The sequence below is a fragment of the Chiloscyllium punctatum genome, chromosome 44 (genome assembly GCF_047496795.1).
Source record: "Chiloscyllium punctatum isolate Juve2018m chromosome 44, sChiPun1.3, whole genome shotgun sequence".
NCBI lineage: Eukaryota > Metazoa > Chordata > Chondrichthyes > Orectolobiformes > Hemiscylliidae > Chiloscyllium > Chiloscyllium punctatum.
In genome coordinates this window covers 41,039,851-41,053,637 of record NC_092782.1, presented here as the reverse complement: position 1 = coordinate 41,053,637, position 13,787 = coordinate 41,039,851, and the positions used below count along the sequence as shown (strand labels likewise).

General features: G+C 40.2%; 1 protein-coding gene across 2 annotated transcripts in view; it reads left to right on the top strand.

Annotated features, from left to right (window-relative positions):
* The window catches only part of sbf1 (SET binding factor 1), a 180,007-nt gene that overhangs the window by 97,945 nt on the left and 68,275 nt on the right, over window positions 1-13,787 (top strand). For both annotated transcript variants that reach the window (XM_072562737.1, XM_072562736.1), the window contains exons 6-9: window positions 4,684-4,789; window positions 7,181-7,313; window positions 7,753-7,861; window positions 8,269-8,382. In XM_072562737.1, coding sequence (XP_072418838.1) covers window positions 4,684-4,789; window positions 7,181-7,313; window positions 7,753-7,861; window positions 8,269-8,382 — 462 coding nt within the window. The remainder of the gene's footprint in view (window positions 1-4,683; window positions 4,790-7,180; window positions 7,314-7,752; window positions 7,862-8,268; window positions 8,383-13,787) is intronic.

The following is a 13,787-nucleotide window of genomic DNA, read 5'->3' as shown; positions in this document are numbered from 1 at the left end:
GTTTTTTAAAAATCATGAGTGGGTTGGCGTAGAGCGATGATGTTCCTACTTGGAAAAGAAAAATAGTGCGAGAGAATATAGATGTAAAGTGATGTACAAATGAAGTAAAGGTGATATGAGGGAAAACTTTTTCACACATCAAGTACTTAGGGTGTGGAAAGCACGGCCTGGAAATGTGATTTGTGGCATTTAGGAAGAAATGAGATATTATTAGGTGACATCAGATGTGCTGTAGCAATTCTATGATCAGGTCAATTACATTTGCAAGCAAAGTTTCACTGTTTCAAATTTCCAAATAAGGCAAAGTACTTATGTGCGAAGCAAATTATTTTCAGGCAAATAATATCTGCTGAGTCATTCAGATTGCACTTGATTGCAAAAGCAAAGTTCTGCAGATGATGGAAACAGAATTAAAACAAAAACTACTGTAAGTACTCATGCAGACATAATATGAGTAGGCATTGGGCTTTTCAAATTTTCAGCCATTCTGAATGATTGTGGCTGCTGATCTGACAGTGCCTTCAGCTCTCCATTCCTGTGTAGTCCAAAACAGTTTCTTAATCTCTGACCCCAACACTCAGCAAAACAGCCATGAGTGAGCTGGACAGAGTATTTAGGGAGAGGCTTTTTTGGTTGTAAAAGGATCAAGAGCAAGAGGGCATTGATATAAAATGATCTGCAAAAGAACTAAATATGATATGAGAGGAATATCACCATCTTAGATTCTTTTCCAGCATGCTGTCCAGGTTTTCCTTTGCATTAATCCTGTTAATCTCTTGGAAAAAGAGCTGCTTCCCCATCCATCTTCCCAAAAAAAAACCTCTGGAATTGTACTCTTTGTAACTAATTTTTTTCTCCAAGTTTTCTGACTCATTGCTGCCTTCCAATCGATCATATGTAACTTTTGGGAGAAGGAGTTCTTTACCAAATAGAGTGGTCAAGGTTAGAAAGAAAGTCATCAGATGAAACCTAAAATTAAATGTAGAAAAGATTGTATAGTTTAAGATAACTGTCAGGCAGGAAAATGTGAACAAGGTGACAAAAAAGTGATATGTTTTGCAAAAAAAAGTCGTGAAAATGTGTTGCATGTATAGTGATTATAATTGACAATAAAGTGGTGTCAAGGTTAATGTGGATCCTTTAAAAACTGACGTATAAAATTGCAAATGAAAATAAGGAATTGACCAATTCCCCCTGAGATTTGATGGTTACTATCTCAGGACTTTAAAGAAAGGTGACAAAATTGCAGACTTTTGACTCCTAAGCTTCCAAAGTTCTTTCTCTTCAGAAATTATCCCTCCAGGTTGGAAATCTGAAAAGATAGCTCTGACATTTAAAAAAAATTATGAGGGGAGAAATCAGGAAGTTGTAAACTTCTTTGTTAGAACTATTGTGGAATATTAATGGAATCTGTAAGAGCAGAGTGACTGGGCACCTAACGAATTTTGTTGATTAAGGAACCTCAAAATGGATTTGCAAAAATTCAGTTATGTCTCACAAACAATTAAAATTTTGAGAAAGTGCCAGAAGTTTACAAATCACTGGTTGAGCCTCGTGTAGTTCACCAATGCCTTTTAAGCATGGAAATGTGCTATTCTTGCCTGGCTAATATGTGACTTCAGATCCATGGTAATATGGTTGAGCTCAACTACCTTCAGGGCAATCAGTGATGGACAATAACTGCTGGCCTAGTCAGCAATGCTCACACCCCATGAACAATTGAAAGAAAAATAGTGTTGTGGACAATTCTGGGCACAGTACTTCAGGAAAATGTAGAGGCCTTAGGATACAGAGGACGTTTGCCAGAATGTCTCTGGACTAGAAGAGTGAATCAGTTATGAGAAGTTGGAAGCTGCTATAACAGAACACGTTGAGTTAACTTAGAGGTTTTTAAGATGATGAGACATTTTGACAAAAGGTACAGAGAAAATTTGTTCCCTTTCATGAATGGATCAATATACAGAGATCATAGTTTGAAATTAACATTATTAACAAAAGGTCAATAGGGGTGATATGGCAAAAGAATTATCACTGAATATTGTTGAGATCTGAAATTTTGTACCTGAAAGGATGGATGAAGTTGATATCATAAGGCATTTTAAAAAGAGCTGAACATAAAATCGAGCACGAGGAGCTTTCTGGATGATGGGCAAAGTGGAGAGATGGGATAAAGTTATTGCAATAAGCCATCATCCATGTCTTCCTCTGATTCTGCATTACCCTTTGAAATTGTACAATTTAGTTTATATTCTTCCTATTAAGTATATGACACCCCACACTTCTGTATTAAATTTAATTTGCCATATGTCCAATTCACCAATCTTAAATACTCTAGAGATTTGTTACTTTCTCCTGCGTTGTATTTTGCTTTAGAGCCTCTCTGATTTGCAAGTTTTGAAAACATTGCCCTGTGTGGTCCTGGTCATAAATGTATATCACAAACAGCAATGGTTATAATACCCACTGTGGGGAATACCACTGTATACTTCCCTTCAGTCAGAGAAACAATCCTCCATCACTATGATCTACTTTTCATCCCTTAGCCAATTTAATAACCACGCTAACCGCTATTCTTTTAATTTGGTAAATTCTGGATGTACGTTTGCTCGCTGAGCTGAAAGGTTCATTTTCAGACGTTTTGTCACCATACAAGGTATCATCATCAGTGAGCCTCCACTGAAGCATTGATGTTAGTGACCCGCTGTCTATTTGTGTTTAGGTTTCCTTGGGTTAGTGATGTCAGTTCCTGTTCTTTTTCTCAGAGGGTGGGAAATGGGGTCCAAGTCAACGTGTTTGTTGTTAGAGTTCTGGTTGGCATGCCATGCTTCTAGGAATTCTTGTGCGAGTCTTTGTTCGGCTTGTCCTAGCACAGATCTGTTGTCCCAGTTTGAAGTGGTGTCCTTCCTCATCTGTATGTAAGGATGTTTGTGAGAGTGGGTCATTTTTTTTGTGGCTAGTTTTCTGCCTGTTTGTCCAATGTAGTGTTTGTTACAGTTCTTACAAGGTATTTTGTAAATGACATTAGTTTTGCTTGTTGTCTGTATGGGGTTTTTCAAGTTCATTAGCTGCTGTTTTAGTGTGTTGGTGGATTTGTGGGCTATCATGATGCCAAGGGCTCTGAGTAGTCTGGCAGTCATTTCCATGATGGCTTTGATGTAGGGGAGTGTGACTCGGGTTTCTGGATGCATTTTCCTGCTTGTTTGACAGACAATTGTACAGTGTATTCAAAAAGAACAGTTACCCAATGAACACAGTCTGCCAGTTTCTCAGCAACAAACCTAAACAAGCAGACAAAACATGTCCAGAAACCCCAGCCACTCACCCCTGCATCAAAGACATCTCGGAAATGACTGCCAGACTACTCAGACCTCTTGGCATCATGGTAGCCCATAAACCCACCAACACACTAAAACAGCAGCCAATGAACTTGAAAAACCCCATACAGACAACCAGCAAAACTAATGTCATTTACAAAATACCATGCAAGAACTGTAACAAACACTACATTGGACAAACAGGCAGAAAACTAGCCATCAGAATACATGAACATCAACTCACCACAAGTATCCTTACATACAGATGAGGAAGGGCACCACTTCGACTGGGACTACACATCCATCCTAGGACAAGCCAAACAAAGACTCTCATGAGAATACCTAAATACTTGTCATTCCAATCAGAACTCTAACAACAAACACATCGACTTGGACTCTGTTTACCACCCTCTGAGAAAAAGAACAGGAACTGACATCACAAACCCAAGGAAACCTAAACACATAAATAGAAAGTGGATCATTAACATCAATGCTTCACAAGGGATGGTTGTTAGATTGTCTCTTATTGTAGATGGCCATTAACTGGGGTTGGACAAATATTTCTTGCCAAAGCCTGTATATTGATATGAACTGTTATGTTAGACACAAACCTTTTCTGGTGGTGCAAGACACCAGGAGAAAAGTACATATCCTTAAAATCAAACCATATAGGAGAAGTTTAGAGAAATGTAGTAAAAATATACAAAAGCAAGGGGATGTTAGCTAAGTTAATTTTGAGAGTTTGAAAGATTCTTGCTTGCCAAAATTGTCAAGGAATGTGGAGGCAAAGCAGGTGAATGGAATTTGGATGTAGATAAGCAATCAGCTTATTTACTGCTGAAACTGGTTCAAGAACAGAATGTCCCCATCTCTCTCTCTCTCTCCCTCTCTCTCTCTCTCTCCCTCTCTCTCTCTCTCTCTCTCTCTCTCTCTCTCCCTCTCTCTCTCCCTCTCTCTCTCCCTCTCTCTCTCTCTCTCTCTCTCTCTCTCTCTCTCTCTCTCTCTCTCTCTCTCGAGCCCCCTCCACATTCCTCTCCTCTGCTTGTGCACTCTCTCACTTACACCCCCTCCCCAGTTTTAAAGGATGAGATAAATAAGTTGATCAGTAGAAGAATCAAGGATTATGGGGTAAGGACAGGAAGGTGAATGTGAGGAATGTCAGATCAGCCATGTTCCTCTTGAATGATAGAGCAGGCTTGAAGGGCTGAATGAAATACTCCTCTTCCTATTTCTTATGGTCTCTCTAACTCTTAAATTTGATGTTCCATTCAATGAGGAAAGTTCTGTCTATTGCTACATCTAGTTGAATCAAACCAGCTTAGTGTTTGTCAAATATTCTCTCACAATTCCTGCTTATTTACCTTCTCAGAGAACCGTCTCACTGGGAGCGGGAGATCGTCAGGTGATACAGACCCCTATTAGTGATGCTTTGCCTGTCAGTGGCTGCAGTGTTGCACTGTTACTCAAGCAGCTTGGTATGTATCTGAATTTTATGTGTATTATTAGGCTGTATCAGTCTGGCTGCTGAATAGGGTCATGATGCTGTCTGGGTTTTTAATATTCTCAAATTCCATTGATGCTGGCTGCAACCGCCTGCAACATGCTGTTAACTAATTTCTATAGTGTGAAAAGAAACTGTTGGAAATATTCGGGTTAGGCATCGGCTGTAGTGAAAGAAACTTAAGTCAATGTTTTAGGTTGGTAATGCTCTGTCAAGTCTTCAGTTTGATGCATGACTTCAGTTTCTCCCACCACAGATGTTGCCAGGTCTGTTGAATATTTCCAATATTTTCTGTTTTTATTTTAGATTTTCAGCATTCACAATACTCTTTCATTAATTTCCACAACTTGCTTCAACTAAATGAGTTAAAGAAGGTCCAATCAGTTATTTCTACAGCTTTGATTGTACTACTCATGCTTTAGTCGTATCATACTGTCATATCAACATGATCCGAAGGGGTATCAGGTCACTGGTGTTGACTGCTCAGATGACAAGTTGCACAGGATTGAAACTGTTCAGTTACTGTCAGCCACTTCACTGGGGGTCCTCTCTTTTGCCCTTCAACCAAGGGGGTCTCTGCCTGGGAATGGAACTCAGAACCTCTGAAGGCATTCACATCTCCCCTTCCAACCTCTTTCTCTGCCACCACCCCTATATTTCTCTCCTCTTCCTTGGTTTCTCTGCCCTGCCAGTTATGGAGGGAATGGATAATTAAGTTGGAAGGTGAGATGTTTTGTCTTGGGTTTTTTAGAACTAAAATGTTGGAGCTGTGTCCATTCATACAAGTGAGGAGTGATCTGTCATAATCCTGGAATGTATCTTTTAGATGATGGAAAAGCCTGGGCAAGTGAATCACTCACTGATTACCCATCACTTTAAAACTGTAGTTTATATTGTCTTTCCTCATTCTTCATTCATAATGCATCCCTTTGCTCCCATGCACTTAATTTCATCTGGCCTGCGTCTCCCTCTTTCTCTATTGCAGCATTGTAGGGATCATTCAGATCTTTGTGCCTATGCTTGTTCTTTAAATGATCCACCCTATTAGTCCCTTTTGCCTGTTCCTTCAAAAGGTGCAGAGCTTGCTTTATCCAGTATCCTTTCGAAAGTTATTATAGAATCCATTCCTCCATTCTTTAAGGCAGTACATTCTAAATTACTGCATTTTATTTTCATGACTTTTGTTCTTTTGCTGTGTCCATACAATTCTTCCGTTGGAAGCATTTTCTCTTCTTTATCTTCTTGAAACCTCTGAATACTTGAATATCTCCTCCAAATCTTTTCAGATTTCTCTGGTCTAAGGAGACCAAGCCTAACTTTTCCAGTAATGCCAGGTATTATCATATTTATCACATTTGCACCTTTCATGTTAGCTTTATTGTTTGTGTTACATTCAAGTTCAGGTCACTAGTGTACCCCCCCAAAAAAGTGGCTTTCATATCAACCCATGGGGAACAACCTTGCACACTTACTACCTGTCCAAAAGTAGCCATTCAGAATAACCACTTACAAACAAATCAGGGTGTTAGAAACTCTTAAGGAAGGCAGCCCCTTGGGTGAGGAAGTAAGTTGACTTTTTATGAACTTAGAGATTTTACAAATAAGTATTGAGCTCAGGTAAATGGGGAAGATGGACAAACAGGAAGGTCTATGATGTGGTGAAAGCAGGTGTTCACTACAATATTTGTTTATTGTTTTTGCCACATTTGGATCCAAACTGCCACTGTCCCTTTAATGTTTGCTCTGCTTACCCCTAGCTTGCCCACATAGTAATGACAGTGTGATGAGAAATGTTTCTTCAGAAGTATTGGAGCTAAGATATCTCATTTATTTTAGCTTTATTGTATAGATGGAGCTTAGAATGCTGTTTCCTGTTTGAGCAAATTTAACTTGTTCCCTTCGTTTTGGCTGAATTGGAAGTTTGATGGTTAGGAAAAATGTTGATTTTTCAGGCCACCATATCTTGTTTTGTGTTTGTTTGATTTGTTTCGCAGACAGTATAAATGAGTATTTCTGGTTAGCCTTGAACATCATAGAGACTGCTAAATTTGCATTTGATGTTGCTTTGTAGTAAATTTGTAAAATGGTGCTGTTCTACCTTTACAGTTCCTCCAATAGGTGCAGTAACTTTGGCAGTGGGAGACTGCTCTTCGTTATTGATATATAGCAGATACAATCAGATACTCAAAGTTCAAAATAGGAACTCTTCTTACAAAATCAGACAAGTACTCTATATTCGCAGCAATGTATATTATAACAGCTCTAAGCTGTTGAGAGTAAGGTATATTCTCATATGTAGTAATTGTCTTTTCATAGTTTCCAACCTTGTAATTTGTTTTCTTTATTCTTTGTTACCTTTTACTAGGCATTAACAATGTACTGGAGCTTTTCTGTGCTGCCCTAACCGAACACAAGATTCTGTTCCTGTCATCCAGTTACCAGAGACTGACAGAGGCCTGTCGAGCTCTTCTTGCTCTTATGTTCCCTCTAAAATATAGGTAACTAGGGGAAGACCAACGTATTTAGAGGATGCAGTTGTAATCGGGGTGCAGATACACTGTCATGCAGAGAAACTAGTATATTGAAGGTTTTGTGGGTGTTTGTGTGATATAGCTGAACTGTTTGAGCAGATAAAATTGAGTTTCCAGTCATGTGAATATTGTATCGTGGCAAATGCTTTGCAAGCATCTCTCTGATACTGTGTTAAAGGCCATAAAGTTCAAAAGAACATATCACTTTTTTTGTTTTTGCTGAGGGAGGTGGGGAAAGGAAATGTTTCGTGGAGTTTGGGAAGGAGGAAATGGGAGGATGGAGTGGTGAGAACACTGGAAGTGCGAGACTGAGTAGGATTATGGGCTCAGTCGTGGAGGTGGTTTGTGGGAATGTTTGTTTCTTCTGGGATTGTCATGAACGAACCTTTGCCTTGTGTTCTGATAGTTTTACATATATTCCAATTTTACCGGCTCAACTTCTTGAAGTGCTGAGCAGTCCCACACCTTTCATCATTGGAATCCACTCCTCCTTCCGAGCAGATATGCAGGACCTGGTGAGTGCACTTTATAATGCCATCTATTTAGTCATATCTTGTCCACTGAGAGTTCCACCACTCTGAAATATTTGTTTGCAATCTAAAGTTAGTGAATATTATTTTCAATTGTACTACTCATGTATTTTTAATACTGACATGCAGTTGAGAGAAATTTTGGGGTTGGGAGAGAATAGTGAAGTGGGTAAGGATGTATAGGTAAAGGAGGATAGGAAAAGTTGGAGGAGCATTTGGGCGCCTGGGTATGTGCAAAATGTGCACCTCTAGGTGAATCTTAATGTGGGTAGGATGGTAGATGAGACTTGTGGTGAGAGAGTTGGGGATGAGGCATATGTTTGTGTGTATAGAGAGGAGGAGACAGATGTTGTTGAGGTATTTTTTTTAAATGCTTTTCTTCCCCCCTGTAGTTGGATGTGATTGTGGCTGATCTGGATGGCAGCACAGTTGTGATACCAGAGTGCATCCACATTTCGGTCCTGCCAGAACCTTACCTCCTCCAAACTCAAACAACACTTTCCATGGTAAGAAATGTTTAACTGGATCAGACTGCTGATGGATGCTGTAATGTGGAATATTGTTGCACAGAACCTGTGGACATGATTGGGCATATTCTTCAGTTGTGTTGAGATATTGTGCAATTTTAGATTAAGAAATGGAGAAAATCAAAGGTGAACGTCTGCGTTGCTGAGAAGTAATTACTGAATTGCTGGCTGCCTATTTTGGTTGAGTCAATAATAGTGTCTGCATGGAAATTACAGCAAAATACCAGCACCGTAGAGTAGTAGAATGAAGCATTTCAGTTACCCAAAAACTGGAACACTGGGAGTATAAGGGGCAAGTATTCTTAGATTGCCTTAAGAAGAGTTTCCTTACAGCAGTATGTGTCCTGTCCAACAAAGAAGGATGCATTGTTGGGTCTGGTCCTTGGAAATGAAGTGGGCCAAGTAGATCAAAGTGTCATGGGGTAAACATTTAGAAGGCAATGATCATTGTATCAGAATGGTTTCGGAGAGTAACATGCAAGTAGGTCCAGGAAGGCAGAAGGTGTTCAGAAGTAGTGAATGAGGGATGCCCATTTACCTAGAATTGTAGAGCATTACTGAGGGGGCTCTTAGGTATGTAGACTGCTATATATCGAAAGCCTGAGGCTGTTTCTTTCAGTAGTGTGACCGTGAGATTGTTCTAGAAATCGTAAAGTGCTTCCTGGTCATAACTGACAGGCCCAAATGTACCCACTGAGTCTTCAAGGGCCAATTGTGAGAACTTGTTCCATCACCTGAAGGGTCAATATTTCAGAGGACGCCTCTGATTTCAGATTTAAAGCTAATTGTCGAAAGGAGCAGCATGATGGCTCAGTGGTTAGCACTGCTGTCTCACATGGTTAGGGACCCAGGTTCGATTCCACCCTGGGGTGGCTGTCTGTGTGGCATTTGCGCATTCTCCCTGTGTCTGCGTGGGTTTCCTCCCATAGTCCAAAGATGTGCTGGTTAGGTGGATTGACTATGGGAAGTGCAGGATTACAGGGATACGGTAGGGGCGTGTGTTGGATAAGATGCTCTTTGGAGGGTTGATATGCATTTGAAGGGCCAAATGGCCTGCTTCCACATTGTAGGAATTCTATCTATTCTATGAACCAAAGTTCTTATGCCATAGCAGGTTATGCAAAAAGTGCCCATAAAATGGGGAACGGGCAGAAGGCAGCCATCTGATCCATTGTATTGGTGCTTTGCTAATTGTCCTAAGGAGCAGTCACATAATTTAAACTCAGGGCTTAGTGAAGTATTCAAAAAGGAAAATGATCAACTACAGGATAATCGAGAAAGAGCCAGGAGAGTGACACCCTGGAGAAGGGCCTTTGGCGGTTGGCGGCATCATGGCTTGTTACTGTTCGATATGTGGCAGGGGCATGGATCAGGATTTTGGCAGTTGGAGATCAAGCTCAGTGCAGGAAGAGCAAGTCCAACATGGTGGTCAGGGATGGTTCCCAGCGTCTGCCTTAGCGGTGATAGCAGACAGCCCAAAATTGTCTGGAGTGCAGGCCAAAGCAGAGGAGATTGAGCCCTTGTAAGGATTGTGAGCCTAGCATGGCTAAGCACTTGTTAACAATACAATTGTCTTTAATTTTATTTCTTTACTTTTCTACTTAATACTAAGAAGGGCTGTAGTGTTTAATTTTTAACTTTGTTTCTTTAGTTTTCTATTTTGTACCTAAGATTTTGCACCTAGATACCTTTGTACCCAAGATGGTCCCGGGAATGGTGACACTGTACACTTTTCACTCTACTCATATACTTAAGCACAGAAGTACATGTGACAATAAAATTTAATTTTAATCAAGAGAAAACTATTAGCACAGAGTGGCCTTTAATGATCCAAGAACAGAGTTGGCAGAATTTATTGGAATAAGATTGGTGAGAAAAACATTAACTTAACAATGGGCTGCCTTCAAAGGCCAAATGTTTTAGGTACTATTAAGCTTTCTTGCCTCAAGTGGGGAAGTTAGGATAAACTGAACGAAATGGGGCAGATTAGAGCTTTCTGGATGAAGAGGAGGTAGAAATGAACGTTTGAAGGAAAATTAGTGCTTCAACCAAGTGTAAAGCATAAAATACAACAGGAATTCTGAAGGTTTTGGGGAGGTGAAAAGACAATTAAAAGAAGCAAAGAGGGATTGAGAGGGACAAAAGTGGCAGCTACAGTAAAGGAAATTTCAGTAGTCTTCAATAGGCACATAAATAGCAAAAGAATGGTTAAAGAGGGAATCGGGTCAGTCAAAGGCCAAAAAAGGGACTTATCCATGCAGCTAGAGAGGCTGCCTGAGGGGTTAAATAAATACTTTACATCCATCTTTACAAAACAGTAGTTGCTACCTGTGCCATGCTGACAGAGAAGGAAGCTCTTGTCACTAGAAGGTTCAAAATTATTAAGGAAATGAATCTTGGGTGATTTGTTGGCCCTTAAGGTTAACAAGGCAATGGGACGAGGGAGAACTAGCCATTTGCATGCAGAACTGGCTCGAAGGTTGAAGACAGAGGGTAGTGCTTGAGGGTTGTTTTTCAGACTGGAGGCCTGTGACCAGTAGCGTGCCACGGGGATCGGTGGCACAATGAAGACCACTAAATATCCAAAGCCTGAGGCTGTTTCTTTCAGTAGTGTGACCGTGAGATTGTTCTAGAAATCGTAAATTGCTTCCTGGTCATAACTGACAGACCCAAATGTACCCACTGAGTCTTGAAGGACCAATTGTGAGAACTTCTTGTCATTTATATAAGTCCGCTACTTTTTGTCATTTATATAAATGATTTGGATATGAACATAGGAGGTATAGTTAGTAGTTTGCAGGTGACACCTAAATTGGAGGTGTAGTGGACAGTGAACAAGGCTACCTCAGATTACAACGGGATCTTGATCAGCTGGGCCAATGGGCTGAGGAGTGGCAGATGGAGTTTAATTTAGATAAATATGAGGTGCTGCATTTTAGGAGAGTAAATCTTAGCAGGACTTAAACACTTAATGGTAAGGGCCTAGGGAGTGTTGTTGAACAAAGAGACCTTAGAGGGCAGGTTCGTAGCTCCTTGAAAGTAGAGTCATAGGTAGATAGGATAGTGAAGAAGGCGTTTGGTATGCTTTCCTTTTTGCCAGGAGTTGGGAGGTCATGTTGTGGCTGTACAGGATGTTGGTTAGGCCAATTTTGGAATATTGCATGCAATTCTGGTCTCTATCCTATCAGAAGGCCATTGTGAAACTTGAAAGGTTCAGAAAAGATTCAAGGATGTTGCCAGGGTTGGAGGATTTGAGCTATAAGAAGAGGCTGAATGGGCTGAGGCTGTTTTCCCTGGAGCATTGGAGGCTGAGGGGTGACCTTATAGAGGTTTATAAAATCATGAGTGGCAAAGATAGGATAAATAGACAAAGTCTTTTCCCTGCGGTGGGGGAGTTTAGAACTAGAGGGCATAGGTTTAGGGTGAGAGGGGAAAGATATAAAAGATACCTAAGGGGCAACCTTTTCACACAGAGGGTGGTGAATGTATGGAATGAGCTGCCAGAGGAAGTGGTGGAGGCTGGTACAATTGCAACATTTAAGAGGCATCTGGATGGGTTTATGAGTAGGAAGAGTTTGGAGGGAAATGGGCCGGGTGCTGTCAAATGGGACTAGATTAGATTGGGATATTTGGTTGGCATGTTCGGGTTGGACTGAAGGGTCTGCTTCTGTGCTGTACATCTCTATGACTCCAAGTGAGTGTAGGAATTGTGGGGGCAATGGAACCTTTGTCTTCTCTGAACTTTGGAACATAGGAACAGGCGTAAGCTATTCAGCCCCTCAAGTCAGTTTCATCGTTCAGTGAGATCATGGCTGATCTGTGGCCTAAATCCAAATGTTTGCCGTTGGCCCATATCCTGTAATACTTAACTTTAAATTTGAGATAGACATATTTTAGTTAACAACTGATTCAGCATCTATTGTTGTTTGTGGAAATCTATTCCAAAAATCTACTATCCTTTTTGTTATAGAAGTGCTTCCTAACATCTCTCCTGAACAGTCTGGTCCTAATGTTCAGACTATGTCCCCTCGTTTGAGTATCCTCAAACAGTGGAAAAAGTTTATCATTATCTATCCTGTTGTTTCCTGTTAATATCTTGTAGACTTCAATCAGATCACTCCATAACGACTAACATTCTAGAGAAGATAGGCCTAATTTATGTACTTCCTTCATAAAAGAGTTCATGAAGCCCAGGTACCATTCTTGTAAACTTATATTGTACCTCCTTCCAGGGCCAATGTATCCTTAGTAAGGTGTGGTGCCCAGATCTGCTTACAGTACTCCGTGTAGGGTCTAATCAGGATTTTGTATAACTGCACCATAACTGTTACATCTTTGAACTCTAGTTCTCTTGCTAGGACAATCAGGATTCCATTAGATTTTCCCACTATTTTCTGCATCTGTTCATGGCATTTTTAAGATCAATGCACCTGAACCCTCAAGTGTCTTTGACAATCCACTAGGTATTTAACTATCAAGAAAGTACCCTCATCTATTCTTTCCCAGTCCAAAATAGATAACCTCACACTTGCTTACATTGAGCTCCATCTGCCACAATTTTGCTCATTCGCGCAGTCTATCAGTATCCCTTTGTAATTTTATGCTATCATCTGCATTTCTACAATGCCCCGCTTAACCTTGTGTCATCGTCAGATTTGGAAAAATGATGTTCCATGCCATTATCCAAAACATTAATAAACAATGTAAATAATTGAGGCCCCAATACAGATTCTGATGTTATACCACTGGTCACATCCTGCCAGTTTCACAATAAAGCTAATTCATGTCCATTTGTTCATTCATGTGAGTGCCTATTTATACATGAGTGCCTATTCATTATTCCTACTTTCTGTAGTTTGCCACTCAAATAATTCCCCATCCATGTCAGCATCTTGTCCTCATTTCTGTGGGCTTCCATCTTAGTTAACAGTATCTTATACAGGACTGTAGAGGGACTCTCGGAAGATATTCCATATCCATTATCTTAGTCATCTCGTCAAAGAATTCAATGAGGTTTGTCAGGCATGACCTAGCTATCATGAATCCATGCTGGCTTTCCCTGATTAATTGAAAAATTAAGTTACCCTATTCTTGATTATAAGAGTCAAACAATTTCCCCTCTACAGATGTTAGGCTCATGGGTCTGTAATTCCCTGATTTTCCTCTTTTGCTGCTCTTAAAAAACAGTGTGGTATGCAATTTACCAGTCCAAAGGGACAACTCTTGTGACTGGGGAGCTCTGAATGTTTATAGTTAGGCTGTCTGTAATGTGTTCCCTTATTTCCTTTAACACCCTCTGTTGGAAATTGTCAGGTACTGGGAATTTATCTCTCTTTAATTTCATTAATTTCCTTATTACTGATGTTTTAATTAGGTTAGTTTTA